Genomic DNA, 25,211 nt, shown 5'->3' with positions numbered 1-25,211 from the left:
GCTTTAGTATCTCTCTGTCTATCTATCTATCCATCTATCTGTCTCTCTGTCTGCCTGTCTGTCTCTCTGTCTGTCTGTCTGTTTGTTCATCAGTCTATCTAGATGACTGCCAGTGCCTTTGTCTCTCTACACCCCCCCCCCCCTCCACCCCTCCACCCCCCGCTCTCTCTCCAGTCCAGCAGCCGGACCCTAATCAGCCGAAGCCTGAGGGGGCGCAGATGATCCCCCTCCACGGAGAGCCACTGGAGGTGCCAGACTGGCCTCCGTCATTACTGACCTCTCTGCAGCGCTGGGGAACCACCCAACCCAAATCTCCCTGTCTGACCGCCCTGGACAACGCCGGAAAACCCATCTACACTCTTACATATGGTAAACACACACACACACACACAGGTGGACCCCCACTCATTTAAAATTTCTTCTGAAATGAAGGGTATCACTCAGGAGTAAAGACCACGGCGTAATTTTACGAGCTGCTGTTGTGAGTCGGGTAAAAAAACAAATGTGACGTCCGCTGAGAGTTTGTGCTGGACGTCTGCATTTTATTGTGATTGGCAAGTCTCCGAGGAGAGAGATGGACCAATCAAAAGTCTGCAATTTTGGGATGACGTGTAGGAGGCTCTCTCTCGCTCTCTCTATTTCTCTCTCTCTCTCTCTCTTTCTCTCTCTCTCTCTCTCTTTCTCTCTCTCTTGCCCTCTCTGGCTCTCTCTATTTCTCTCTCTCTCTCTTTCTCTCTCTCTCTGGCTCTCTCTCTATTTCTCTCTCTCTCTCTCTTTCTCTCTCTCTTGCCCTCTCTGGCTCTCTCTCTTTCTCTCTCTCTGGCTCTCTCTCTTTCTCTCACTCTCTCTGGCTCTCTCTTTCTCTGTCTCTCTCTGGCTCTCTCTCTTTCTCTCTCTCTCACTTTCTCTGGCTCTCTCTCTTTCTCTCGCTCTCTCTGGCTCTCTTTCTCTCTCGCTCTCTCTATTTCTCTCTCTCTCTTTCTCTCTGGCTCTCTCTCTTTCTCTCCCTCTCTCCCTCTCTCTCTCTCACTCTCTCCCTCTCTCTCTCTCTCTCTCTCACACACACACACACAGAGTAGGTCTATTTGAGTGTGTCTGAAAGCACTCATCAGGCAAAAAAGGTTTATTTATACGGCACTTTTAATGAACTGTGGACATTCACAGTGCTTTTTTAAAAGAGAGAAACACAGATGTTAGAGAATTGAAATGTGATTAAAAAAATAACTAAAACAAAGAAAAATATAAATAACACTGGAACAGTCCTGATCTCTTTCACCTCAGAAATGCATTTACATTTAATTACAGTTTTATAATTTATCAAACATTTAATTTAAAACTAGGACCTAAAATTAAAATAATAAACTCTTCAGAGTGAAGTGCAGTAAAAAAAGAAGGGGTGTCTACAGACTTTTGGACACAGAGTAAGTGCATTAAATGACCACCTCCTCTCTTTTATTTGTGACGCAGGGAAGCTGTGGACGCGGAGTCAGAAACTGGCCTACACCCTGCTCAACAAACTCAGCTCCAGAAATGAGCCGCTGCTGAGGCCTGGAAACAGGGTGAGAGCTCCGTCTTCTACATGGACACTTTATCAGAAACGGCTCTCTGTAGCTCAGCTGTGTGTTAGACATCACTTCGTCCTTTGTCAGTGCTCAGTCTCTCACTGCAGCAGATCAGGTGACCATCAGATGAGGACACAAAAACACAAAGTGCTGAAGATATCACAGCCGTAATTCCAGGTGATGTACTTTATTATGCCCTTAGAAGGACATAGGGAACAAGGGAGCAGTGAACAGAGCAGTATTTGGGCTGGGTGCCTGGTTAATGTAAGTAAACAAACCTGAGCATGGCCACAATCACTGTAAATACCCTCAACAAAGACCCACTGCACAGATTAGGGGCCCACTACACAGACCCGATAGGCCGAATCCCCATAGAAATCTGCCACGATGTCAATCGAAGAGCCATGTGGTCAAACACTGACAGTAGATTAGAAGGCAGTGATGCTGAAGAGCATGTGGCACTGTTAAACATGGCAAGTTTAATCACAAGTTTCTGTCCTGCTAAAGCTGCCCTAGACAACTGTAAGTGACATTTATTTAAAAGGGAAGCATCTTGGAGCAACAACAGTGGAGCACACACACATCACCACGGATCAATTCAGCACACAGTCTGGAGGCAACATCAGTGTAAGAACCGTGCGTCAGGAGCTTCATTAAACAGGTTTCCATGGCCAGGCTGCGGCACACGAGCCTAAGTTCACTTTGTGCAATGCCATGGGTCAGCTGGAGGGGTGTAAAGCAAGCTGCCATTGCACACTGTAGCCACTGGGGCGCTCTTCCTTGGATTGAGTAAGCGCCAAAAATCCAGGCAGTGTCCAGCTCATATATAGCTCATGTACACGTGATAGTCAGGTGTCCATATCATTTTGGCGACTGTAAGCTTTTGATCTCTCTTGTCTGTCCTGCACAGGTCGCTCTGGTGTTCCCTAATAATGACCCTGTGATGTTTATGGTGGCATTTTACGGCTGTCTGCTGGCAGAGCTGGTGCCCGTACCCATAGAGGTGCCACTGACAAGAAAGGTACCTTAAAAACACACACACAAGGCAAAGTCATAACTACTGCTACTACCCTAACACTAACACACCTTCACCTTCAAATGTAATGATTTACATCGTGAGGACATTCTTAATGACTCCATAAGGACAGCTAGTCCCTTCAGAATGAGTGTGTAACCAGATATTGTTCCCCATAATGTGATGAATATCTAGACCACACTCACCGTTCTAAACAGCGAGGAGCACTGGAAAAAGAGAGAGAGAGAGAGAGAGAGAGAGAGAGAGAGCCCAGCTCGGGAACTCTGCTCATTTATTTATTTTAAAAAGTTGAGCTTCTTTTTTCATGAATGTGACAAGGGTTTTTTTTATCCCCAGTTTTTTTTCCCACATTTTCTCCAGAACTGTTCATTGTCTCAAGTATCACACATCACTGAGTTTTTGCATCCACTTGTTTCCAAATGTGTCAGCTCTTACTGCTTTAACAGTAATTTTACTCTATTTCTTCTTATTTCTCATTTGAATGTTCCATTCCACCTTAAATTCTAACTCAGCATTATCTTTGTTTACTATCTCTACTCTCCACGTTTGTTATTCTTCTCACCAGACCTTCACTCTACTTGCTGTGAACTGATATCCATTAATTAAGCGCCAACACTGGCATTTAACCTCATCAGCTTCGAGACTCCTGAGCCCCAGCACATGTTCACACTTTAATATTGTTTGTTTTAGTTTGTTTCAGGGAATGAAGGAGCTGTGTGAATGTGGTACACATTTAATGTGGAACGAAAAAGTGTATTTTACAAACGGCTGAATTTGCAAATGGAGATTTAATGCACTGTGTGATCGCCGCCACTAGGTGTCAGTGAATATCAGTCAGTGAAGATAACGTTTGTTTATGAGGGGTGTGTGTGCGTTTGTGTGCTACCACTGGATGGCGCTGTTATCCCTGAATATGGATTTCTGCTCGAAGCTAATGGGATCAAACTTCATTTCTTGTAGCCGCATTATCCACTAGCATGTTTTAATCCACTAGCATGCTAATCAACAAATTTGTGGTGGGGTTGTGTTTTACAAGTTAAGCACATCTCGCTCTCTCTCTCTCTCTCTCTCTTACATCTCTCTCTCTCTCTCTATCTCTCTCTCTCTATATATCTCTCTCTCTCTTACATCCCTCTCTCTCTCTCTCTCTCTTACATCCCCCTCTCTCTCTCTCTCTCTCTCTCTCTCTCTTACATCCCTCTCTCTCTCTCTTACATCTCTCTCTCTCTCTCTCTCTCTCTCTCTCTTACATCCCTCTCTCTCTCTCTCTCTCTCTCTCTCTCTCTCTCTCTACATCCCTCTCTCTCTCTCTCTCTCTCTCTCTTACATCCCTCTCTCTCTCTCTCTCTCTTACATCCCTCTCTCTCTCTCTCTCTCTTACATCCCCCTCTCTCTCTCTCTTACATCCCTCTCTCTCTCTCTCTCTCTCTCTCTCTCTCTGTCAGAATGAAGTTGCTGTTGCTGGCACAGTGCTAGTCCATTCGTGTGTTTTGTGTGTGTGTGTGTGTGTGTGAGAGAGAGAGAGAGAGAGAGAGATGAAGGTTGAGTTGTTAGAATTATAAATACACTGATATATTTCTGTCTGTTTTTTATTATTATTCCTGCTATTTTCCTCCTATACCCCTCCTCCCTCCCCCCTATGCCCTGTAGGATGCTGGGAGTCAGCAGATTGGGTTCTTATTGGGCAGTTGTGGGGTCACTCTGGCTTTGACCACTGACGCGTGTCAGAAGGGGCTGCCCAAGGCTCAGACTGGAGAAGTCGCCACATTTAAGGGTCAGTGTCTTTACCTCCAGTAAAAGTATTTTTGCTCGTTGAAAAAAAAAACAGCTGCATTAAGCTACATAAGTCCTGTATGTTGAACTGTGGTCAGGGGAAATCCCTCAGCACAGGGATTGAAGTGTGGACTGTGTTCTTTATTTCTGGATCACGCTGAGTGTCAGTGGTGTGACCCAATCAGCGGATACCTTCCCTCACTGATCAACTAGAGTAAAGTAAGATCAGTATCAGAATCAGCAGGGATTCTTTTGTATATATTTTTTAATAATTTACAAATATTTCGTACGAGCCCTGCAGTCAGGCCAAGTTTATTGTCAAGTTTATTTATATCGCACATTTAAAAGACAGTGAATGTCAGCCAAAGTGCTGCACAATAAAATCTGCAGAAGAAGAGCTACAGCCAATCAGAAACAAGCTCTTAATTTAGAAACCATCCACTAACACCACCCATATCACCCAGAGGAGCCAATCAGAAACAAGCTCTCTATTTAGGGTCCACCCACTAACTCCTCTCATAACATCCCGTGGAGCCAATCAGACACATGCTTCCAATTTAAAAACCGTCTACTGATGACACCTCCCAAAAATGTCCAGTGGTCTCTAAAATGCAACCGATACAGATTGATCCACACAAATCCTTTTGTGTTAAAAGAGCACAGAGCGAGCCCTGTAGATACAAGCTCCTGATTAGGAACCGCTGATGACTCCACCCATAACGTGCAGCTGAGCCAATTAGACACAAGCTCCCAAATTACGAACCACACACTAATGATTCCTCCCAATAAGTCCAGCTGTCAGTTAAATGCAGCCGATACAAACTGATCCACACAAGTCCCTCTGTGGTAATGTAAAGCGTGTGTTGCAGCGGGAAGCAGCAGCGCCCCCTACAGTTCCTCTGTGAGCTCTGTCTCTCAGTGCTTGAGAAGTGTGGATATACTGTACATTTAGTGAGGGATGGTGATTGGTCAGTGGGTCTGCATTAAAAACACCTGGTATACAATATTTCAGATATTTAAGGTGGAATGGGAAGTTATCTTTTGGATACCAGTAAAACACAAGTCGGTTTACACCATCTAGCAGGTGGAATAACACACTTGAAGTGTAAGTAGAGGAGGAAAATTAGACAAGATTATGTAAGATAAAACTATTATTCCTGAGGGAAATTTAAGGTGGATCCGACAATTCAAAGAGACCCTAGGAAATAAGATGAAACCCTTTTTACTGGAAACCAGCACAAAGCTAATTAAGTTCTGACACTTGGCAGGAAATAACAGTGTTATTCTATAAAATAGTTGATGGTCAAGTGGCTGACAAGTGTGTGTGTGTGTGTGTGTGTGTGTGTGTGTGTGTGTGTGTGTGTGTGTGTGTGTGTGTGTGTGTAGGCTGGCCCCGGTTGCTGTGGTTTGTTACTGACGGGAAACATGTTGTAAAGCCTCCGAAAGACTGGACTCCACTGATCAGAGATGGCAGCAATGAGACGGCGTACATAGAGGTCAGTACTGAACACTGCACACTTATCCTTCTCTTATTAACAGACAGAGTCAGTGTATTTCTGCTCTCTCTCTCTCTCTCTCTCTGTCTGCAGTATAAGACCAGTAAGGAGGGCAGTACTATGGGCATCACAGTCTCTCACGCTGCAATGTTGTCTCACTGTCATGCACTCACACAGGCGTGTGGATACGCTGAGGGTGAGTGTTTGTGCGTGTGTGTGTGTGTGTGTGTGTGTGGCTGATTGTAATCATAATATGTTTCAACATCTCTCTCTTTCTCTCTCTCCGCAGGGGAGACTATCACAAACGTTCTGGACTTTAAACGGGATGCGGGTCTGTGGCATGGCGTTCTCACTGTGAGTTTGTGTTTAGTTCAAACGCAGCGCCCCATACACTGCTGTAACTGTGGCAGCTGTAATTGTAGTGTCCGTAACCATGGTGACTGTGACTGTCGTGAATATAACTGACACCAATGTAGCCTTGAAAAAGTAACAACCGTGGCAACAGTAATTGTAGTGACCATGGAGACGTTAACTGTGGCAACTCATTTTCACAAATCTGATGGCAGCAACCGCAGCCGTGGTGACTGTACTTGTCCAAATGTATCCATGGCGACAGTAACCGTGGCACTGTGACACTGTTTCAGAGTGTGATGAACCGAATGCATGTGATCAGCATCCCATACTCACTGATGAAGGTCAACCCACTGTCCTGGATACAGAAAGTTCACACGTACAAAGGTGTGTGTCTGTCTGTGTGTGTTTCTGTGCAAAATAAATGTGTGTGTGTTTGTTATGAGTGTTTATTCCGGTTGTGTGAGTGTTTTCTTGTTGAAGATGATGTTGTTTTGTTGTTATTATTCAGCTCGTGTTGCTGTGGTAAAGTCCAGAGACATGCACTGGTCTCTGCTGTCTCAGAAAGATCAGAGAGACGTGAGTCTCAGCTCTTTACGCATACTCATAGTGGCTGATGGAGCCAATCCCTGTGAGTACACACACACACACACACACACACACACACACACTCAAAATCCCTGAACTCAGTTTGATTCAGTGGGGCTTCTTCTTAATGAAATGATAGTGTCTCATCAGATCTGATAGATGAGGGTTTGTTATAGAAGTTTAAACCATGGGTGTGTGTGTGTGTGTGTGTGTGTGTGTGTGTGTGTGTGTGTAGGGTCGATCTCCTCCTGCGATGCCTTCCTGAATGTGTTTCAGTCTCGAGGACTAAGGCCTGAAGTCATCTGTCCCTGCGCCTGTTCAGCAGAAGCCATGACTGTCGCCATCCGCAGGTCAGCACTCGCTACTGCACCCTGTACTAACAACACAACAATAACAATACACACAAACACCTGAGCAGCACCTACATTTGTAGTCAGGTTTATACCTAAATATGTTTGTGTGTGTGTGTGTGTGTGTGTGTGTGTGTGTGTGTGTGTGTGTGTGTGTTTAGACCCCCAGAGATGGGTGTTCCTCCTCCAGGCAAAGCTGTGTTGTCCATGAACTGTCTGAGCCACAGTGTGATCAGGGTGGACACAGAGGAGAAGCTCTCGGTTCTGACTCTGCAGGACGTAGGGCAGGTGATGCCTGGAGGTCAGTCTCTTATCACATCACTACTTCACTCAGTGCGGGGTGTGGACTAATGTTTACAGACTGCTCTTTTCACAGAGCGCTTTAGTGAGGTCACATACAGATACTGGGTGATTGTTTACTAGAGAACACAGTTCCACTGCTCCACAGTCCAGCGCTGGGGGACTTCTCACTCCTCTATCAGCCCCAGTGTGTCCCGTTCCACAAACTGCATCTTAGAGTAGCTGCATTGACTTGTTATGTGGGGTGTGGGCAAATGTTTTCAATCTGGTGTGTGTGTGTGTGTGTCCAGCGATGGTGTGCGTGGTGCGTCCTGAAGGAACCCCGTATCTGTGCCGAATGGATGAAGTTGGAGAGATCTGTGTGAGCTCCTGCACCACCAGCACCTCCTACTACGGCCTTCAGGGCATGACCAAGAACATCTTCGAGGTGAGGGTTCCTCTAAACACCCACACACCGCTCTTCTCCTTTTTTATTTCCATTTCTTTATTCTCATTTCTTTTCTCTCTCCTCTCTTTCATTCTCCATCTTCTCTATCTCTCCATTTCCTCTCCATTTTTCTCTTTTTTCTTCTCCATTCTCTCTTTTCCTTTTATCCCTTTATTATTACCTCTCTTCTCTACGCTCCTTTCCCTCTTTCCTTTCTTCTTTTATCTTCAGCCATGTTGATGCTGCAGTGTTTCTGAAGTTTAGAAGTTTTAAAAGTGTCGTATGCAGTAAATGATTAATGTTGGGTTCATGTGCTGAAATATTATTTATAGTTTCCTTCTTTTCTTCAAAAGTAAAAAAGATCTGGGTCTAGTTTGCTCAAATTCCCACAGCCCCTGTCTAAACGCCCGCTTTCAGCACCTGTTCCTTTAAATGATAATGAGCCGCTCGCTGTTCGCCCCGACCCCGAGCGCACAGCAGTGAGGAGCGAGGAGCAGAAGCTTTGGTTTTTAGCTGTTTTCACTCTGTTCTCTTTCTTTTCTGTTTTTACTCAGTGCTCTTATTTCTCTGCGCTCGTTGTGTCTGTTCTGCTGCGTTTAACCTCGTCCAGCGATGTGATTGGACAGACTCAGACGAGGGGGCGGGGCCATTGTAAAGTCTCTGCACTTGCCATCAGAAGCGGAGCAGAATCAGAACGGCTCGTTTTATCCTGTGTTTCTGACTCAGGCAGCGCACAGAACACTGACTGGGGTCTTGTTTCACAGTGTGTGGGTTGGTGGGCTCCAGATCCACACATTAATGAGAACATGTTTTCATATGTCCTCTGTAAAACTCTTTTGTGAATCTGGCCCAAGGATAAGATCTTATACAGATGTGTATTTATATGGATTTGTATAACATCTGGATGAGATCATTGTGAATGTAAACGTATTTATATATTGTTTAGATAGGGATTGGACAGTCATTGATGTGGTCTCTCTCTTCTCCTTGTAGACGGTCCCAGTGATGGCGACTGGCTCTCCGGTCAGTGAGCGGCCCTTCACTCGAACCTCTCTGCTGGGCTTCATCGGACCGGTCAGTCCCTGTGTCTTCATTTCTCACGGCTCTGGCTCGGTCCTATTTCCCCTAGTGTCACCTTCTCCGTGGGCTCCAAACTCACTCAGTCCCCCATGACACACTATGAGGCTAGTGACCAAAAATTTGTGGACACCTGCTTTGTCCAAGGTGTCTTCTGAACTGAGTGGTAGTTATAAGAAATGTATGTAGTTTGAATTTGGTGGAAGTCAGCCACATAAACCAGTGTAAGGTTAGTGCTGATGTTGGATGATTAATTTTAGATCTCTCTCACACACACACACACACACACACACACACACACACACACACACCATTTAAACTCACCCCAAATGTATTGCATGGAGCTCCTCTGTCAGAGATCTGCTCCCTATCACAGCTCACTCCCTGAGCCTACACTTGGCATTGAGCGTGGTGAGATGAGGCTCATGTGCAGCTGCTCCAGAATGTCCAGAATAGGAAGCTGCATGTGACGTTGTTTTTTTAACTGTGTTTTTGTCGCTTTTAAAGGACAACCTGCTGTTTGTGGTGGGGAAGATGGATGGACTGATGGTGGTCAGTGGACGGAGACACAACGCTGATGATGTAGTCGCCACGGCGCTGGCAGTGGAGCCCATGAAGTTCGTCTACAGAGGAAGGTGAGGGATAAATTCAGTCCTATTACATGTGATCTGTCTCTCTCTCTCTCTCTCTCTCTCTCTCTCTCTCTCTCTCTCACACACACACACACACACAGTGGTCATCCAGAACCTGTGGACAATCTTCAGTCTTCTGCTCTTCGTGAGTGAGAGAGTGATGAAGTGGATAGAGTGATATTTGGAGAGATGGATGAAATAAGAAATGACAGAAGATTGAGGGATGGGTCCATGGAAGAAGGTGTAGATGAAAGAATAAATGGATGGAGGGATGGACGAATAGACTGAAGTAGGAATAATGAATGGATGAGGGAGGGGTAGAAGGAGGGATCGATGGAAAGGGGGTGATGAAGAGAGCTGTTACTGTGTCCAGGAGCGGTCATTAGAAAAAAGTGTGTGTGTGTTTCAGGATTGCAGTGTTCTCAGTGTGTGTGCTTCATGACGAGAGGATTGTGGTGGTAGCGGAGCAGAGACCGGACGCTTCAGAGGAGGACAGCTTCCAGTGGATGAGCCGAGTGCTGCAGGTGGGACGTAATACACACATCTTCATTATACACAAAAGTAACCTGAATATGTGACACACACACGTCATTTCAGTGGCTGTTAACAGCAAAAATCTCATTGACTCTCACTGAAATCCGATCCATATCCGAGTGGTGGCAATAAGACTCTGTGTGAAAAGCCAGATCAGACTTGATCCATGGACACGGAGAAATGATCTGTGGATATTTTCGGTTTAATTTGAGGTGTTTAGGACATGGAAACACCGTAGTGAAAGAATGTATGGAACAGATGGATTTTCCTTCAGGTCTGAGTTTGAAGGACTGTCCTTCTACACGTATGGGTCACTGTAGGAGCAGGATGTGTTCAAACTGATGCAGGATATGGGTCACATATAGAGAGTGTGAACAGCAGAGCCACTTTTCCCTGCTGTGTGAATGTAGCCTTAACGCTAACGGAGCTCATGTAAGAATAGAGTCTGTCTCTGACCGTCTCTCCGTTTTCTCCTGTAGGCTATAGACAGTATCCACCAGGTGGGAGTGTACTGCCTGGCTTTAGTTCCTGCTAACACTCTCCCCAAAGCCCCTCTGGGGGGCATCCACATCTCAGAGACTAAACAGCGCTTCCTGGAGGGGGCGCTGCACCCCTGTAACGTGCTGATGTGTCCTCACACCTGCGTCACCAACCTGCCCAAACCCCGGCAAAAACAACCAGGTACGGGTGTCTCTATCTCTCTCTCCTTCTCTCTCTCTTACATCTCTCTCTCTCTCCCTCTCTTACATCTTTCTCTCTCACTCTCTTACATCTCTCTATCTCCCTCTTAATCTCTCTCCCTCTCTCTTACATCTTTCTCTCTCACACTCTTACATCTCTCTCTCTCTCTTACATCTATCTCTCCATCTCTTACATCTCTCTCTCTCTCTCTCTCTCTCTCTCTCTCTCTCTCAGAGGTGGGTCCTGCCTCTATGATCGTGGGGAATCTCGTGGCGGGGAAGCGGATTGCTCAGGCGTGTGGGAGAGACGTGGCTCAGCTGGAGGACAATGACCAGGTGAGTGAGGGTCATATTCACTCACAGGCTGTAACTGGGGAGGTGCAGTGCTCCTGTGTGGACAGTGCACATGCTCAGAAGTTTATTTTAATTGAACTGGGGTGTTTGTTCAGTTTTGTATAAAATAGCCCCCACCCAACCCCACGCTGCCCAGGGCCACCACTAGGCTCCTGTAAATCCACCATCAGCCACTGTCCACCACCCACTTATTTAACCCCCAGCAGTGAAAGTGTAAACCGAGCTGAGCAGCTGTAATGGAGTTTGATGATGTGTGTCCTGTGTGTCCTGTAGTTTCTGTACATTCAGGATGTTTTACAGTGGAGGGCACAGGCCACACCCGACCACCCCCTCTTCCTGCTGCTCAACGCCAAGGTACAGTAGGATCTGACCTGTGTGTTGTGTCCGTCTTAAAACAATCTTATTATTATATAGTAATTCAACTGAGTCTTTCTCCTGAGGGAGGTTAATGTGTGTGTGTGTGTGTGTGTGTGTGTGTGTGTTATAGGGCACTGTAGCCAGCAGCGCGTCCTGTGTGCAGCTCCATAAGCGAGCGGAGCGGGTGGCTGTGGCTCTGATGGAGAGAGGACGACTCAACACTGGGGACCACGTAGCACTCGTCTACCCCCCAGGTAAACGCCCCCCCACCACACCCTCACCATCAAACCCCACCAGAGCCATAAAACAATCAAAACGATCCTTTCTGTTCATCCAGCACCTGTAAACTCCACAGTGTGCCTTAAAAGGAGGTTAAAATATGAACAATAAAAGCTTCTTATGACATAAATATGATGAATGGAAACCCCTTGCACCCTGTGAGACCTTGAGAGTCATCCATTAACTCCACAGAAGTGGTGTGTGAAGCAGGTTTGCTCAGTTGGTAGAGCCTTGATGCATGTCTCTGACCAAACCAGGTTCACGTACCACCCTCTGGTGCTGATGGTTGTCTCTGAAGATGCTGCAGCGTGCAAGGCATTCCCTCGCCTCTCATTGTGTTAATTTCATTGGAGAGAGTTCAGAAGTGGAGACACGACATAAAAGAATATGTGCATGTGATTTAAAGGACGTTATTAACATGAAAATCATGGAAAAAGATTATGGAAATGTTCACACAAACTGCATTCTTTCTTTTGTAAAAACTGGTTAAACTGCTGTGTTTTTACGATTTATGTGACTTGGTGTGTGTGTGCTGCAGGTATTGATCTGATTGCTACGTTTTACGGCTGCCTGTACGCTGGCTGTGTTCCTGTCACAGTGAGACCCCCTCACCCTCAGAACCTGGCCACTACACTGCCCACCGTCAAGATGATCGTGGAGGTAAATTCACTGGGAATAACCTGTCAGATGGGTGTTTTAGGTTAGTGTACTGTTCTCAGTCCAGCAGTGACAAAAACGGTTTAAAAACGGATGTGTGTGTGTGTGTGTGTGTGTGTATTTCAGGTCAGTAAGTCTGTGTGTATTCTGACCACACAAGCAATAATGAAGCTCCTGAAATCCAAAGAGGCAGCAGCAGCTGTGGATGTGAAAACATGGCCCATGGTACTAGACACAGGTATAAAGACATAACACACACACATTTACTGTACATGATCTGTTTTTGTAAGTGTGTGCTGTACAGATGCCACACCCTTGGTTTCTTTGTTTCAGACGATCTGCCCAGAAAGAAACTCCCACAGATCTACAAACCCCCCACCCCGGAGATGCTGGCCTATCTGGACTTCAGTGTGTCCACCACAGGGATCCTGGCTGGGGTCAAGGTATCACACACACATCCGGTATACGGTTGGGGATATTGGGAGTGGTGTGTTGAGTAGAGCTCAGTATGTGATGAGTGTAAATCTTGGTGTGTTTCTCTCAGATGTCTCATGCTGCAACCAGTGCCTTGTGTCGCTCGATAAAGCTGCAGTGTGAGCTCTACCCCTCGCGGCAGATCGCCATCTGTCTGGACCCTTACTGTGGCCTGGGCTTTGCTCTGTGGTGCCTCTGCAGGTGAAAACAACTTCACACACACACACACACACACACACACACACAACTATTAAATGAGTCCACTATGAGTCATTCAGCAGCATTCACACTTGAGTTTAAGGTCATGTTCAATGGCGAGTGCGGTCTGGACAAGTGTAAACCCCCATCTTTGGGCTGTGGAGCAGTGGAGCTCTGTTCTCTGAAGCACAGTGAAGCACAGTTGAAGTGATGTTTACGATCCAACATCAGTGACGCAAATGTTCTCACGATTGAAAGCCATCAACTCTTCACAGCAATGTTCCGAACTCTAGTGTTCAGTCGTTTTAGAAAAATAGAAACTGTTACTGAAGCAGAAACGTGGCCTTTATCCACCAACAGAACTCTAGTATTCGTGGAAACTTGGTGCTCTCCAGTGAATCGGCCCTCTGTGTTTAAGGGAACCAAGGATACATCGTCAGAGGGGGGCACTGCTGGGGGCTGTGTTCCAACATCTCTGTGGCTCAACGTTAGAACCAGAGATAAACGTCAGGAGGGAGTCATGGTTAATCCACTGTTTCCCTGGGGCTTTAGGTCAGAGTGAGATCTGATACAAGTGAGATCTGAGCCATCCTGCTGAGCTCGTGAACAGCAGAGAAAAGTAGTCAACGCTCCTCATATCGCACTGACCACAGCCCCCGGAAACACACACAAATGCAGCTCATTTCTGTATTATTTCTCTTTATTTCATGTTTTTCTTTCCAAATGTGGTGAATTGGTTCCAAAATAATTTGGTGAACAGGAACCACACTGGTAGAAAAAGGAGCTAACAGGTTCCTGGTTCCTGACTGTGTGTGTGTGTGTGTGTGTGTGTGTGTGTTTATACAGTGTGTATTCAGGACATCAGTCTGTCCTGGTCCCTCCTCTGGAGCTGGAGAGTAACGTGTCTCTGTGGCTGTCGGCGGTCAGTCAGTTTAAAGTGCGTGTGACCTTCTGCTCGTACTCTGTGATGGAGATGTGCACCAAGGGCCTGGGCTCTCAGACCGAAGCTCTCCGGGTCAGTACACACTCTCACACCATGATCTGTATTCGCTCTTCCTATGGAAACCTATTCACCCCTCTGTTTCACCAGAGTTGACGTTAATTTTGAATGAATCGGTTTCTTTAAACATGGGCTGTGTCCCAATTCCAAGTGAGCTGCGTCTTTCCCTCACAATCACCTCAGTGTTTACTCCCCTCATGTCTCAGCTCAATTTACAGTTTACAATGTGTGTGTGTGTGTGTGTTCAGCTAAGAAACGTGAACCTGTCGTGTGTCCGGACGTGTATGGTGGTGGCGGAGGAGCGTCCGAGGATCTCTCTGACTCAGTCTTTCTCCAAAATCTTCAAAGACCTTGGCCTCTCGCCTCGAGCCGTCAGCACCACCTTCGGCTGCAGGGTCAACGTCGCCATCTGCCTTCAGGTGAGGGGGAGGGGCTTCTGAGCAGATTGAGAGGGGCTTCTGTGGTAGAGAGGGGTGTATAAGGGCAGAAAAGGGACTTAAGGTGGGGGAGAAGCTACAAAGCAGTGGACGGAGGGGAAGAGGAGAGTCAGAGGGAGTAGAAAGAGCATCTGATGTGGGTCAGTGTACAGTATCTTAACTTCTTCTGACAGTTTGTGGGACACTAGAGGACGATGTTCACAGCATCATATAAGATAATAGATAATAAGAAGAAAGAGTTAGAATAGGTGTTTAAAGGAATAGCTCATAGACGAGATACTGAAGATCAAACAGACATCACTTTCGTCTGGGATCATTTCTGTGTCTGACTTGCTTTTCTCTCTCTGTTGTTTTTTGATGTGTTTGTTTGTTTCTCTTCTGACGGTTGGATGTGTTTACTGGTTTTCTGTTGTTTTTTGGTTGTGTGTGTGTGTGTGTGTGTTTTTTACCTGTTTCTCCGTCCTACACCGTCAGCCCAACAGACTGGGTAACCTGGCTGATCAGGTAGAGTGTGTTAAAAAGGAGAGACGCAAGCTGTAGCAGGAATCTCATACGCTGTCTGCTTTTATTTCATTTTGATGCGTCTCTATTTTGTGTGTGTGTGTGTGTGTGTGTGTGTGCGTGTGTGAGTGAAGCCATACGCATTTATGTTTTTCTCTGTAGCTGACCTGCATGTCACAGAAAGCTGCTTATTCATTGTGTATCTGTGATTCAGTACAGTCCTTTTCTACTTTACCAATCAGTTACTACGTGAACCGCAACCACAGCCGAGGTCCTGTACGAACATGTACTGCACTAAAGGCCTGCTCCCCCTCGGTCTGATTTTCACAGATGGGGATAAATACAGGTCTTAAAATTAACGCACATCAAGTCTGAGATCAATAGATAGCAAAGCTGCCCAGAAAAAGTGGATTAAGCATCGGGTCGACCAATCAGAGCAGTCGCTTCCGCCGATGGAGATTAACGCTCTTAGTGAAGCTGATCGTTTAAAATGTTTGAAGCCTTACATTGTATCTTTAATGTTGTACTTAATCCACAAAGCGTATGTAGTTTAATAAAAACATGATAAAACACAGGACAAAATTAAGAAGTTGTGGTTTGCATTAAAATGATTGACACCAATGAAGAATTTTGCACTTGCTTCACTTTTTATTCAGAGAAAAAATAAGGAATTACAGTCCCTCACAGAAACAGGAACACACCAGTATTTGGTAAATCCAGTGTTGAAGAAGGGACAGGTTTACGTCTCATACGAGAGCTGACACTGTACCGAACACTTACTTCCAGATCTGAATCTCTGTCCCAGTATGAATCAGTTATAAATGGTGTCCACATCCTTGCAGCCACAGTGTAGCCGGGCGTGTTTGACGGGCTAAATTCAGGCGGTGAGACACAAGTACTATAAGCCGATTGGCTGGTTGTTGCTATGCCGATGCCAGATACAAAGTTGATTGGTCGGTGACACAAAGAGAAAACAATATTTGATTTTTGAAAAATCTCTTTTGGTGTGCAGCATTCCGTCATAAAACATGACTTATGTCCATCACATGACACTGGAAGCTCATACCCCACTAATCAACACTGTGAAACCTGTGTGGAGTTGTACAGGTGTTGGCTACATTAGCTTCAAAGCTCCAGGGCTAGTGGGGTGTGGTGGGGGGGGAAATACAGCCATAGATCCTTCATTACTGAGACTCTGATATTATATTGTGGAGATTAAATTGTAAAAAGACTGTGTTTATAGTTATCCTCCTGATGTCATCAGGTCTGTACTATCACTGATAGCGCTTGGGTTGCTTGAAAGCATAGACTGCACTTTTCTGCTCATGCTGCCTTCATTAATTTCCTGGCCTTGGCCTCGCTGAGCTTTTCTCTTAAATCAGTGCTGCTCCAGGACTGTGGCTGATGATATCTGACCTCTGAACGTCCTCCTTCTGTAACAGGTGTCATGCCCATATCCGATATTCCAGGTCTAAACTGGATCTCGCTTTGACCAAAGCAAATAGGGTATTTAAATATTTCTGAGTGAGTGACTGGGTGAGTGTGTGAGTGACTGTCAACAGGGGTGAGTGTGTGTGACTGGGTGAGTGTGTGAAAATGTCAACAGGTAAGAGTGTGTGAGACTGGGTGAGTGTGTGAGTGGCAAATATGGTTCCACCAGCTGTATCCAGATTAATGAGTGGAAGTGTGATTTTTGCTACAGAAGGGCTCTGGGTTATTATTGTAAACTGGAAACATCTCCAAACACCCCACAGGCCCCAGCAGGGAGTAAAGAGGCTTAAGGCCACAGTTTAAGGAGCTACTGTTAGTTTCTAATAGTGAGGAAGTGTGATAGTGTAAAGTGTGATGACGTCAGTGTGGAATATTTATGTTTACCTCAGGATGTGAGAACACAGATTTCTGAAGAATGTATTTATTTATTCCATTCAGGAGAAATCCAGCTTAGACAGGAATTCCTTAAATGGGCGTGACCCCGGCTGCAGTGGGACAGTTTGGTTGGTCAATAGATTGCCACATTGCCACTCCTTGCAGTCATTGGCTGCAACATCAGAGTAGAATAGAGCTGCTGACTGCTCTTTAGAGGATGGACATCTCTTAGAGTTCCTATTATATTATATTATATTATATTATATTACATTATATTATATTATATTAATGTATTGATGGGCCAGTTCAGACTGGTCCTAAAGTGATAATGCTTGCAGGGGGAAGGCCTACCCAGACACATTTCTAGCTCATTATGTTTTACATCAGTGTTGAGATTGCACTGGTAAATAGTGCATTGGTAAATAATTATCTCTTACTGTATGCCCCAATAATAAACATACTCTCTTCAGTATTGTATTCTGTAATTTAACTCACAGACTAGTTTTAAAGGGGACATATGACATATGCATGTGTACATTAATGGGGGTCTCCCAACCCACACACTGTGAAACAAGACCCCCCCAGTCAGTTTTCTGTGTGCGGAAAACACAAGTTGTTCTGATTCTGCTCCGCTCCTGACGTCAAAGTGCAGAGACTTTAGAATCGCCCCGCCCCCCTCGTCTGAGTCTGTCCAATCACAGCGCTGGATTTAAGTGAGGGCTAAAAACGGCTAAAAACCAGTGCTTCTGCTCCTCGCTCCTCACTGCTGTGCACTCGGGGTCGGGATGAACAGCGAGCGGCTCATTATCATTTAAAGGAACAGGGCTGTTTACACAGGGGGAGAACACTGCTGTGGGGCTTGGTCCTTGTGGTGTTTTGATCAAAGCACGTCACAGACGTTTAATTAAGAACCAGAACTGGTTTCACTTGAGGAACAGTGATTTAATATGTCCCCTTTAAAAGTCTTGGCATTTTCTAAAAGTGCTGTTACAGTTTTGAAGATTGCAGTGTGAGAATACCTTCCTCCTCCAGGGCATTATGGGATGGTTATCAGATTCTCATGATTCACAGTTAATATTTGATTCTAGTCTAATCTCACTCTTCGTCCACAGGGAACGGCCGGCCCTGACCCCACCACCGTCTACGTGGACATGAGAGCCCTGCGCCACGACCGGTACGGCACCGTATTACACTATCAGTACACACAAACACACACTCATACCGCATCCTCCAACCTTAATATCAGCACTGAGCCCAGCATGAGTCATCACTGAGACCTCCACTCAAACTCAAGAGGAGGCAAAGGGGACAGTTCCTGGACTCTTTCTCTCAGGAGAAACATCTGAGCAGCAGGAGACACGAGTTAAAATCTCCTCTTCTTTCAGTCGGACCTCGTTGTCCAGAAAACACTACAGAGTTATTAGGGAGAATGTAAGAGACATTATAGAGATATTAAGGTGGGGCTGTAGAGCTATTAAAGAGACACTAGAGATGTTAAAGAGGAATGACAGATATTAAGGAGACACTATAGAGTTAGTGAAGAAAAAGTACTGATGTATTTAGGAGACTACAGAGATATTAAGGAGATCTAAAGGAGAAACTACAGACCCATAAAGAAGGAATGAAAGACATTAAGGAGACACTACAGAGATTAAGCAGAAAATACAGAGATATTTAGGAGAAACTACAGAAATATGGAGACACTGCAGAGATATTAGAGTCTGAAACTGAAATATGATTCTTATGTTTGTGTTTTAGAGTGCGTTTGGTTGAAAGAGGGTCACCTCACAGTCTGCCTCTGATGGAGTCGGGGAAGGTGAGAAACACACACACACACACACACACACACACACAAAACACAAATCCACACACACATGCAGTGTGACTGTAGCTGTGTGTCTTTTGCGGTGTAGATCCTCCCGGGAGTGAAGGTGATCATTGCAAACACCGAAACCAAAGGTCCCCTGGGAGACTCTCATCTGGGAGAGGTCAGTTTCTCCTGTGTCCCTCTGTCCATCACTCTCTCAATTCAGAACGTACATTTCACATAAGCTTTATTCACATCAGTGACCTACTCCAGGCCACGCCCCACAGGTTTACTATTCTGTCCTGTTACTGTAAGCAAGGGGAGCCCAAACTATATATATACACACAGGGGTTGGACAATGAAACTGAAACACCTGTCATTGTAGTGTGGGAGGTTTCATGGCTAAATTGGAGCAGCCTGGTGGCCAATCTTCATTAACTACACACTGCACCAGTAAGACCATGTGCATCCAATGGTTCAAACACTGTGTCCTGAAGGCGGTGCCGTGTATCAGGACGACAACGCACCAATACACACAGCGAGACTGGTGAAAGACTGGTTTGATGAACATGAAAGTGAAGTTGAACATCTCCCATGGCCTGCACAGTCACCAGATCTAAATATTATTGAGACACTTTGGGGTGTTTTGGAGGAGCGAGTCAGGAAACGTTTTCCTCCACCAGCATCACGTAGCGACCTGGCCACTATCCTGCAAGAAGAATGACTTCAAATCCCTCTGACCACTGTGCAGGACTTGTGTATGTCATTCCCAAGACCAACTGACGCTGTATCGGCCGCAAAAGGAGGCCCTACACCAGACTAATAAATTACTGTGGTCTAAAACCAGGTGTTTCACTTTCATTGTCCAACCCCTGTGTGTGTGTGTGTGTGTATATATAATAATAATAATGGTGTCAATGTATTACAATTTTTATTGCATTAATCACAACAGCACTGTGTTATTAACCATGATTAATTGATTAATTACAATTTAAAATGCTAGTACTCCCTTGTTTTTTTTGGAAGGCAGATAAAACAAATAAGTGTAGAGTGGTGTACGCAACAAACTGGAGGAAACCAACTTTCCCTCATTATAACATTTCAGAGTGATTCTTATGAGCTTTCATTGAGAAAATCACAGCACACTTCTCAGACACCTTCAATAAAACACCTCCATATTCAGCTTCAATAACTTTGTATCAGATGAATGTGTGGATGCCACACTCCTCACAGCAGAGGTCTGTGTGTGTGAGTGAGTGAGAGACGGTAGGAGTCAAGGTTAGTTATGAGTTTTAATCCAATAATGTGATACCATCTTTAAACTGAACAGTAGTGAGTCTGTGTTTACATTCATTCCCTGTAAAACATCAGTGACTGTGTAAAACGAGTGAATTAAAGGAGGAATAAATATATTCAGTTTCGTGTTACAGTTTCCAGATTAATCGCATGCATTAACCCTGACTGCACTAATTTATTTATCTATTAATGTGTGAACTTCTGTGGACGTTTGAGTCAGATCTGGGTGAGCAGCCCCCACAACGCTACAGGGTACTACACCGTGTACGGAGAGGAGGCCCTCCACGCGGATCATTTCTGCACCAAGCTGAGCTTCGGAGACACTCAGACGGTTTGGGCGAGGACGGGGTACCTGGGCTTCCTGAGACGGACAGAGCTGACCGACGCCAGTGGAGGTACAAACAGCCCTGAGACGAAGATGGATTATTAACTGAAAAAAAAACCTATAAAAACCAATGTATGGCTGCACCTCTTAATTATTAAGGGTCAGGTGTAAAATCAAACAAACGTGTTATTTCCATAGAATCACTCACAGTAGAACAGAAACAGCCCTGTGAGGCTCTTTGTAGGGGTTGGTTAGGGTAGTGGTTAGCAGTGCTGCCCACCACACGACAGACTGGGGTTTAATTCCCAGCTCAGGTAAGCATGCCACTCTGGTCCTTGGGCAAGACTCCTAACACTACTCTCTCTCTCTCTCTCTCTCTCTCTCTCTCTCTCTCTCTCTCTCTCTCTCTGTGCAGAACGTCATGATGCTCTGTATGTGGTGGGATCCCTGGACGAGACACTGGAGCTCAGAGGGATGCGTTATCACCCCATAGACATCGAGACGTCGGTGATCAGAGCTCACAAGAGCATTGCGGAGTGGTACGTCCTTCTCCCTCTCTTTTCTAGCTTTGTGTTTATTAGGTGTATAAATGATTATTAGTGTTATAAATATTAAACAGTGTGTTTTTGTGTAACGTAGAATTGTAATTCAAAATTCAAACATTCTCCACTGTTGCGTAGCGTTAACAATAACAACTTTCATTTTATTCAAGAAAAATAATTTTAAAATATGATTTTTTATTATTTAAATATTTATTTATGTGTGAAAATATCAACTTAAAGATCTGACGCAGTTCACATCCAGAGTAAAGAACACTGCCCTCAGTTTCCAAATCCCAGGAGACATCTTAAAGCTTCGCAAATCTGGTGAAGAACTTGGAACCATAACACACAGGCGCCATAACAGACTGGACGCTGAGCCAGACCTGTGTTTAACGCTCGCTGCAGGGCTAGGCTCAGCCCTGTCACTAAAACTGTGCAGCACATGCTTCCGTTTACCTACTGTGCACTAGTATTGTGTGTGTTCCTGTGATATGATTTATAGGTGGTACTTAGAGGGTGGAACTTGGTCTAAACCAAAACTCACACACACTTTTTACGTCACAATACATCCATCACAAGACTCTGCAGCGCTTTTTCCTGATGGAATTTGTAATGAATGACAAAAGAGCGTGAGAATGTCTGAATAATTACATTCTTTGTCTCTCTCTTCATTCTCTCTCTCTCTCTCTCTTCATCCTCTGTCTCTCTCTCTCTCTCTCTCTCTCTGTCTCTCTTCATTCTCTCTCTCTCTCTCTCTCTGTCTCTCTCTCTTCATTCTCTCTTTCTCTCTCTCTCTTCATTCTGTCTCTCTCTTTCATTCTCTCTGTCTCACTCTCTTCATTCTCTCTCACTCTCTTCATTCTCTCCCTCTCTCTCTCTTCATTCTCTCTCTCTCTCTCTCTTCATCCTCTGTCTCTCTCTCTCTCTCTCTCAATCTCTCTTCATTCTCTCTCTGTCTCTCTCTCTCAGTGCGGTGTTCACCTGGACTAATCTGCTGGTGGTGGTGGTGGAGTTGGAGGGTCAGGAGCAGGAGGCTCTGGACCTGGTTGCCGTGGTGACGAACGTGGTGCTGGAGGAGCACTTTCTGATCGTGGGCGTGGTGGTGGTGGTGGACCCCGGGGTCATTCCCATCAACTCCCGCGGAGAAAAGCAGCGCATGCACCTGAGGGACGGCTTCCTCGCCGACCAGCTGGACCCCATCTACGTGGCCTACAACATGTGACCAGCAGCAGGGAGGAGGAGGAGGAGGAGGAGGAGGGAGGACGGACACAGAGACGTCCCTCGCTGGCGCAGGACGGAGTCTTAAATACAGACAAACACCTCTGACCCTCGGCACTGCGAGACCGTTGTGAGAAGATCGTGAGATCACGCGGCTTGCTCAGAAGATAACCTTACACTGACACAGTACGAGAAGCTTTGGATAGCCTCCACGTGACGTAAAGGTTCTTCATGTAATGTTCTAGATTAAGTTAAGGGTTCTTCCCCAGAACCTTCACGTGATGTGGTGGGTATCTGTATTTTTTAAAGCGTTCTGCACACTCACGCGTTCTCATTTATTAATGAAGGTTCCTTAAAGTACCGCGGAGTCTACGTTGGTTTAAGGAACCAAAGACGGTCCTTCTGTGGCTCTACAGTGAGAACCCTGTCTCGTGGCTTTATTTTGAGGGTGAGAAGACTAAGATTAAATTATGTAAATTAGGAACAAATATCTAGAAAAATGTTGAATTATTTTATTACACAGTGTGCAAATGTTTGGGCACCCCTGATCAAATGTAAATATCCTCAGAAATCCACAGCGGACGATCTCCTGCACAATTTTAGAACAGTTTCTGTTTATTTTACACATTCATTCATCGTTTCCAAGTGCTTCATTGTTGTCAGGGGTGTGTTGGTGTCAGCTGCCCATCCAGGGTCATTGGGCACAAGGCAGGAACACAGCCTGGACACTACGTCACACACTCAAACCTGTGGACACAATCACACAGCCAGTGTGGACTGTGGGAGGAAACCCACGCAGACACAGAGAGAACACACCACACTCCTCACGGACAGTGGGCTCATGTCGAATATGGAATGTGTTCTGTGTAAATGTGGTGATAGAGGGTGTGTCCACATCTCAGCGTGGTTTGAGCAGGGGGTGTAAACTTTTGCACACGACTCTATTCTCACAACAACCTCAGGATCAGAAACATCAGAACTGTCTCCTGTTTAAGAGCCTTCACCGGCCCAGATATTTTTTGCAGTGCAACAAAGACTGGTGAATTTGCACAGAGAGAGAGAGAGAGAGAGAAGAGAGAGAAAGAGAGAGAGACAGAGAGAAGAGAGAGAAAGAGAGAGAGACAGAGAGAAGAGAGAGAAAGAGAGAGAGACAGAGAAAAGAGAGAGAGAGAGAGAGAGAAGAGAGAGAAAGAGAGAGAGACAGAGAAAAGAGAGAGAAAGAGAGACAGAGAAGAGAGAGAGAGGGGGAGACAGCGAAAAGAGACAGAGAGAGAGAGAGACAGAGAAAAGAGAGAAAGAGAGAAGAGAAAAGAAGGGGAGACACACAACCCGATGACAGAGATCCTCTTCATCAGTGAAAAGTGCGGTCGCTGATGGAGCTATGCAGTGTGTTTGTTTGTTGATTTTTTTCATTTGTTGTTGTTTGTTTGTTTTTAAGGAAGACCCTAACCCTAGCCTTGAACACAAACCTGCGTCTCCTCATTTCATTCATGGACTGAGCTTTGGATTTCAGTCTCATCTCGTCTCGTTCTCATCTGGATCTCATTTTAACATGTGCTTTATAACACACACATGCACACATACACACACGGTGAGACACACACACTCATAGACGCCCTGTGAGAGCTGCCCAGGAAGCATCAACCAGGACGGTAAATATATAAAGGAAATACATGGTCCCTGTCCTCATAAAAACACATGTATGTTCAAAGTGGTGACTTCACGGGAGAAGGCAGCAACATTCAACAGTTTCAGTGAAAGTTAACGTGAGGAGCGTTTAAATCTGGGTCGTTCTGAAGGTGTTTATTGACCTCTCTCATGTAATAGTCTTCAGAGCAGCTGAGAGGTTTCAATGACAGAAAAAAGAAAAGGGGAAAACTGGAGCTGTAAGGTTTTATCTGATTGTTCCTCACCATCACTTCATACTGCAGCTGAGTCTGGATCTTTAACCAGTCCTGAAAGGGTTAATGGATCAGGGATCAGTATTAAACCCAGTCTTCAGGTTCGTTATACACCGTGTGTCCAGGTATTTATGGAATCCTTTAATGGATTGAGTGTATTCAGCCTGAAACCTGACGTTTGGTAGAGCTTCATGTTTTTAACACGTTTTAAAATTGGTCCGTTTTTAAAATCCCAGCTGCTCTTTTTTTTCCCAAACTCTCTCTGAATAAAGTCCAGCTGCTTTAACTCACACTGAAACTGACCGAGGGTTCTTCCTTCTCCTGCAGTGTCACTAGGAGATACAAGGTTTTGTTTTGGGGGCTAACAGTGAGTGAGAAAAACCTGCAGCTGTGCGTCTCAGTGTCAGCCTTAAACATGTCGTCAGTTCCATGCTGAGTTTCCAGGTCTGTGGGGTGATGTGGGGGGTGTGGGGGTGGGGGTAATATTCAGGTTGGTGAGTCCTGGTCCAGAAACACATTCAGGTCCAAATCATCGTTAAAGAACAAGCTCGTGTCACCCTCGGTGTGGGCTTTGTTGTTGTTTTTCGTTTTAACCACTTCATGCCTAAACTGCAGAGCCCAGATGTCAGGTTAGAAACAAAACATTTAAGAGGCTTAGATCATCCCCTCAGTTTAATGAATCGTTTTTAGATTTACTAATGTGTTCCCACAGTTTAATCCTCTGTGTAATAACTCATTCCCACAAGTCATTCCCTGAGGTCCTGGAGGAAATCCTCGTGTGTAACTAGAGCAGAGGTGTTCATACTTGTTCCTACAGAGACCCACGGTGACAGTTAGGGGCCGCTCCTCTGAATCAACCCATTTGTGCATCAAGACATTAATGTTGTATTATCTTTAACTCACTACAAAATAAATACAATCAGCACACGGCACGAAGGGCTTCTCCTCTTTTCTGCTCCGTCTCAGCCACAGACAGAGGGTCTGACCCTTTCACTGTGTTCATTTGGCCTCAATGTTAGGATTCTGCCAGCTGCATTCTTCTGATCTCACCTCTAACCTGCGCATGTCCCACAGCGGGAGTCCCTCTGAACTAGTGGGAACAAATTAATGTATCAGGGGAATAATTAAATACATTGATGGACTGGTTTATGTGGAGGATTAATAAGAGGTGAAGGGAGTGCTTTATTAAACTG

The 25,211-nt window shown here is 45.3% G+C and overlaps 1 protein-coding gene across 4 annotated transcripts in view; it reads left to right on the top strand.

Annotated features, from left to right (window-relative positions):
• The window catches only part of dip2a (disco-interacting protein 2 homolog A), a 128,836-nt gene extending 105,606 nt beyond the window's left edge, over nt 1-23,230 (top strand). For 2 of the 4 annotated variants that reach the window (XM_066686276.1, XM_066686273.1), the window contains exons 8-39: nt 175-369; nt 1,468-1,559; nt 2,473-2,583; nt 4,249-4,372; nt 5,758-5,867; nt 5,961-6,063; nt 6,157-6,221; nt 6,512-6,605; nt 6,730-6,849; nt 7,042-7,156; nt 7,318-7,457; nt 7,747-7,883; nt 8,877-8,957; nt 9,468-9,595; nt 10,002-10,116; nt 10,606-10,807; nt 11,042-11,142; nt 11,434-11,514; nt 11,648-11,771; nt 12,335-12,456; nt 12,580-12,691; nt 12,787-12,896; nt 12,998-13,128; nt 13,972-14,140; nt 14,374-14,544; nt 15,037-15,066; nt 18,042-18,103; nt 18,688-18,745; nt 18,843-18,917; nt 20,253-20,427; nt 20,773-20,896; nt 21,869-23,230. In XM_066686276.1, coding sequence (XP_066542373.1) covers nt 175-369; nt 1,468-1,559; nt 2,473-2,583; nt 4,249-4,372; nt 5,758-5,867; nt 5,961-6,063; nt 6,157-6,221; nt 6,512-6,605; nt 6,730-6,849; nt 7,042-7,156; nt 7,318-7,457; nt 7,747-7,883; nt 8,877-8,957; nt 9,468-9,595; nt 10,002-10,116; nt 10,606-10,807; nt 11,042-11,142; nt 11,434-11,514; nt 11,648-11,771; nt 12,335-12,456; nt 12,580-12,691; nt 12,787-12,896; nt 12,998-13,128; nt 13,972-14,140; nt 14,374-14,544; nt 15,037-15,066; nt 18,042-18,103; nt 18,688-18,745; nt 18,843-18,917; nt 20,253-20,427; nt 20,773-20,896; nt 21,869-22,121 — 3,830 coding nt within the window. In that variant the 3' untranslated portion in view covers nt 22,122-23,230. Of the gene's footprint in view, nt 1-174; nt 370-1,467; nt 1,560-2,472; nt 2,584-4,248; nt 4,373-5,757; nt 5,868-5,960; nt 6,064-6,156; nt 6,222-6,511; nt 6,606-6,729; nt 6,850-7,041; nt 7,157-7,317; nt 7,458-7,746; nt 7,884-8,876; nt 8,958-9,467; nt 9,596-10,001; nt 10,117-10,605; nt 10,808-11,041; nt 11,143-11,433; nt 11,515-11,647; nt 11,772-12,334; nt 12,457-12,579; nt 12,692-12,786; nt 12,897-12,997; nt 13,129-13,971; nt 14,141-14,373; nt 14,545-15,036; nt 15,067-18,041; nt 18,104-18,687; nt 18,746-18,842; nt 18,918-20,252; nt 20,428-20,772; nt 20,897-21,868 lie in introns of those variants that run through there. The other 2 variants (XM_066686274.1, XR_010804650.1) reach the window with 2 other exon arrangements.
• Nucleotides 23,231-25,211: the final 1,981 nt, after the last annotated feature.

Source organism: Hoplias malabaricus, chromosome 12 (assembly GCF_029633855.1).
Source record: "Hoplias malabaricus isolate fHopMal1 chromosome 12, fHopMal1.hap1, whole genome shotgun sequence".
Classification (NCBI taxonomy): domain Eukaryota; kingdom Metazoa; phylum Chordata; class Actinopteri; order Characiformes; family Erythrinidae; genus Hoplias; species Hoplias malabaricus.
This window is presented reverse-complemented; position numbering and strand designations above follow the sequence as displayed.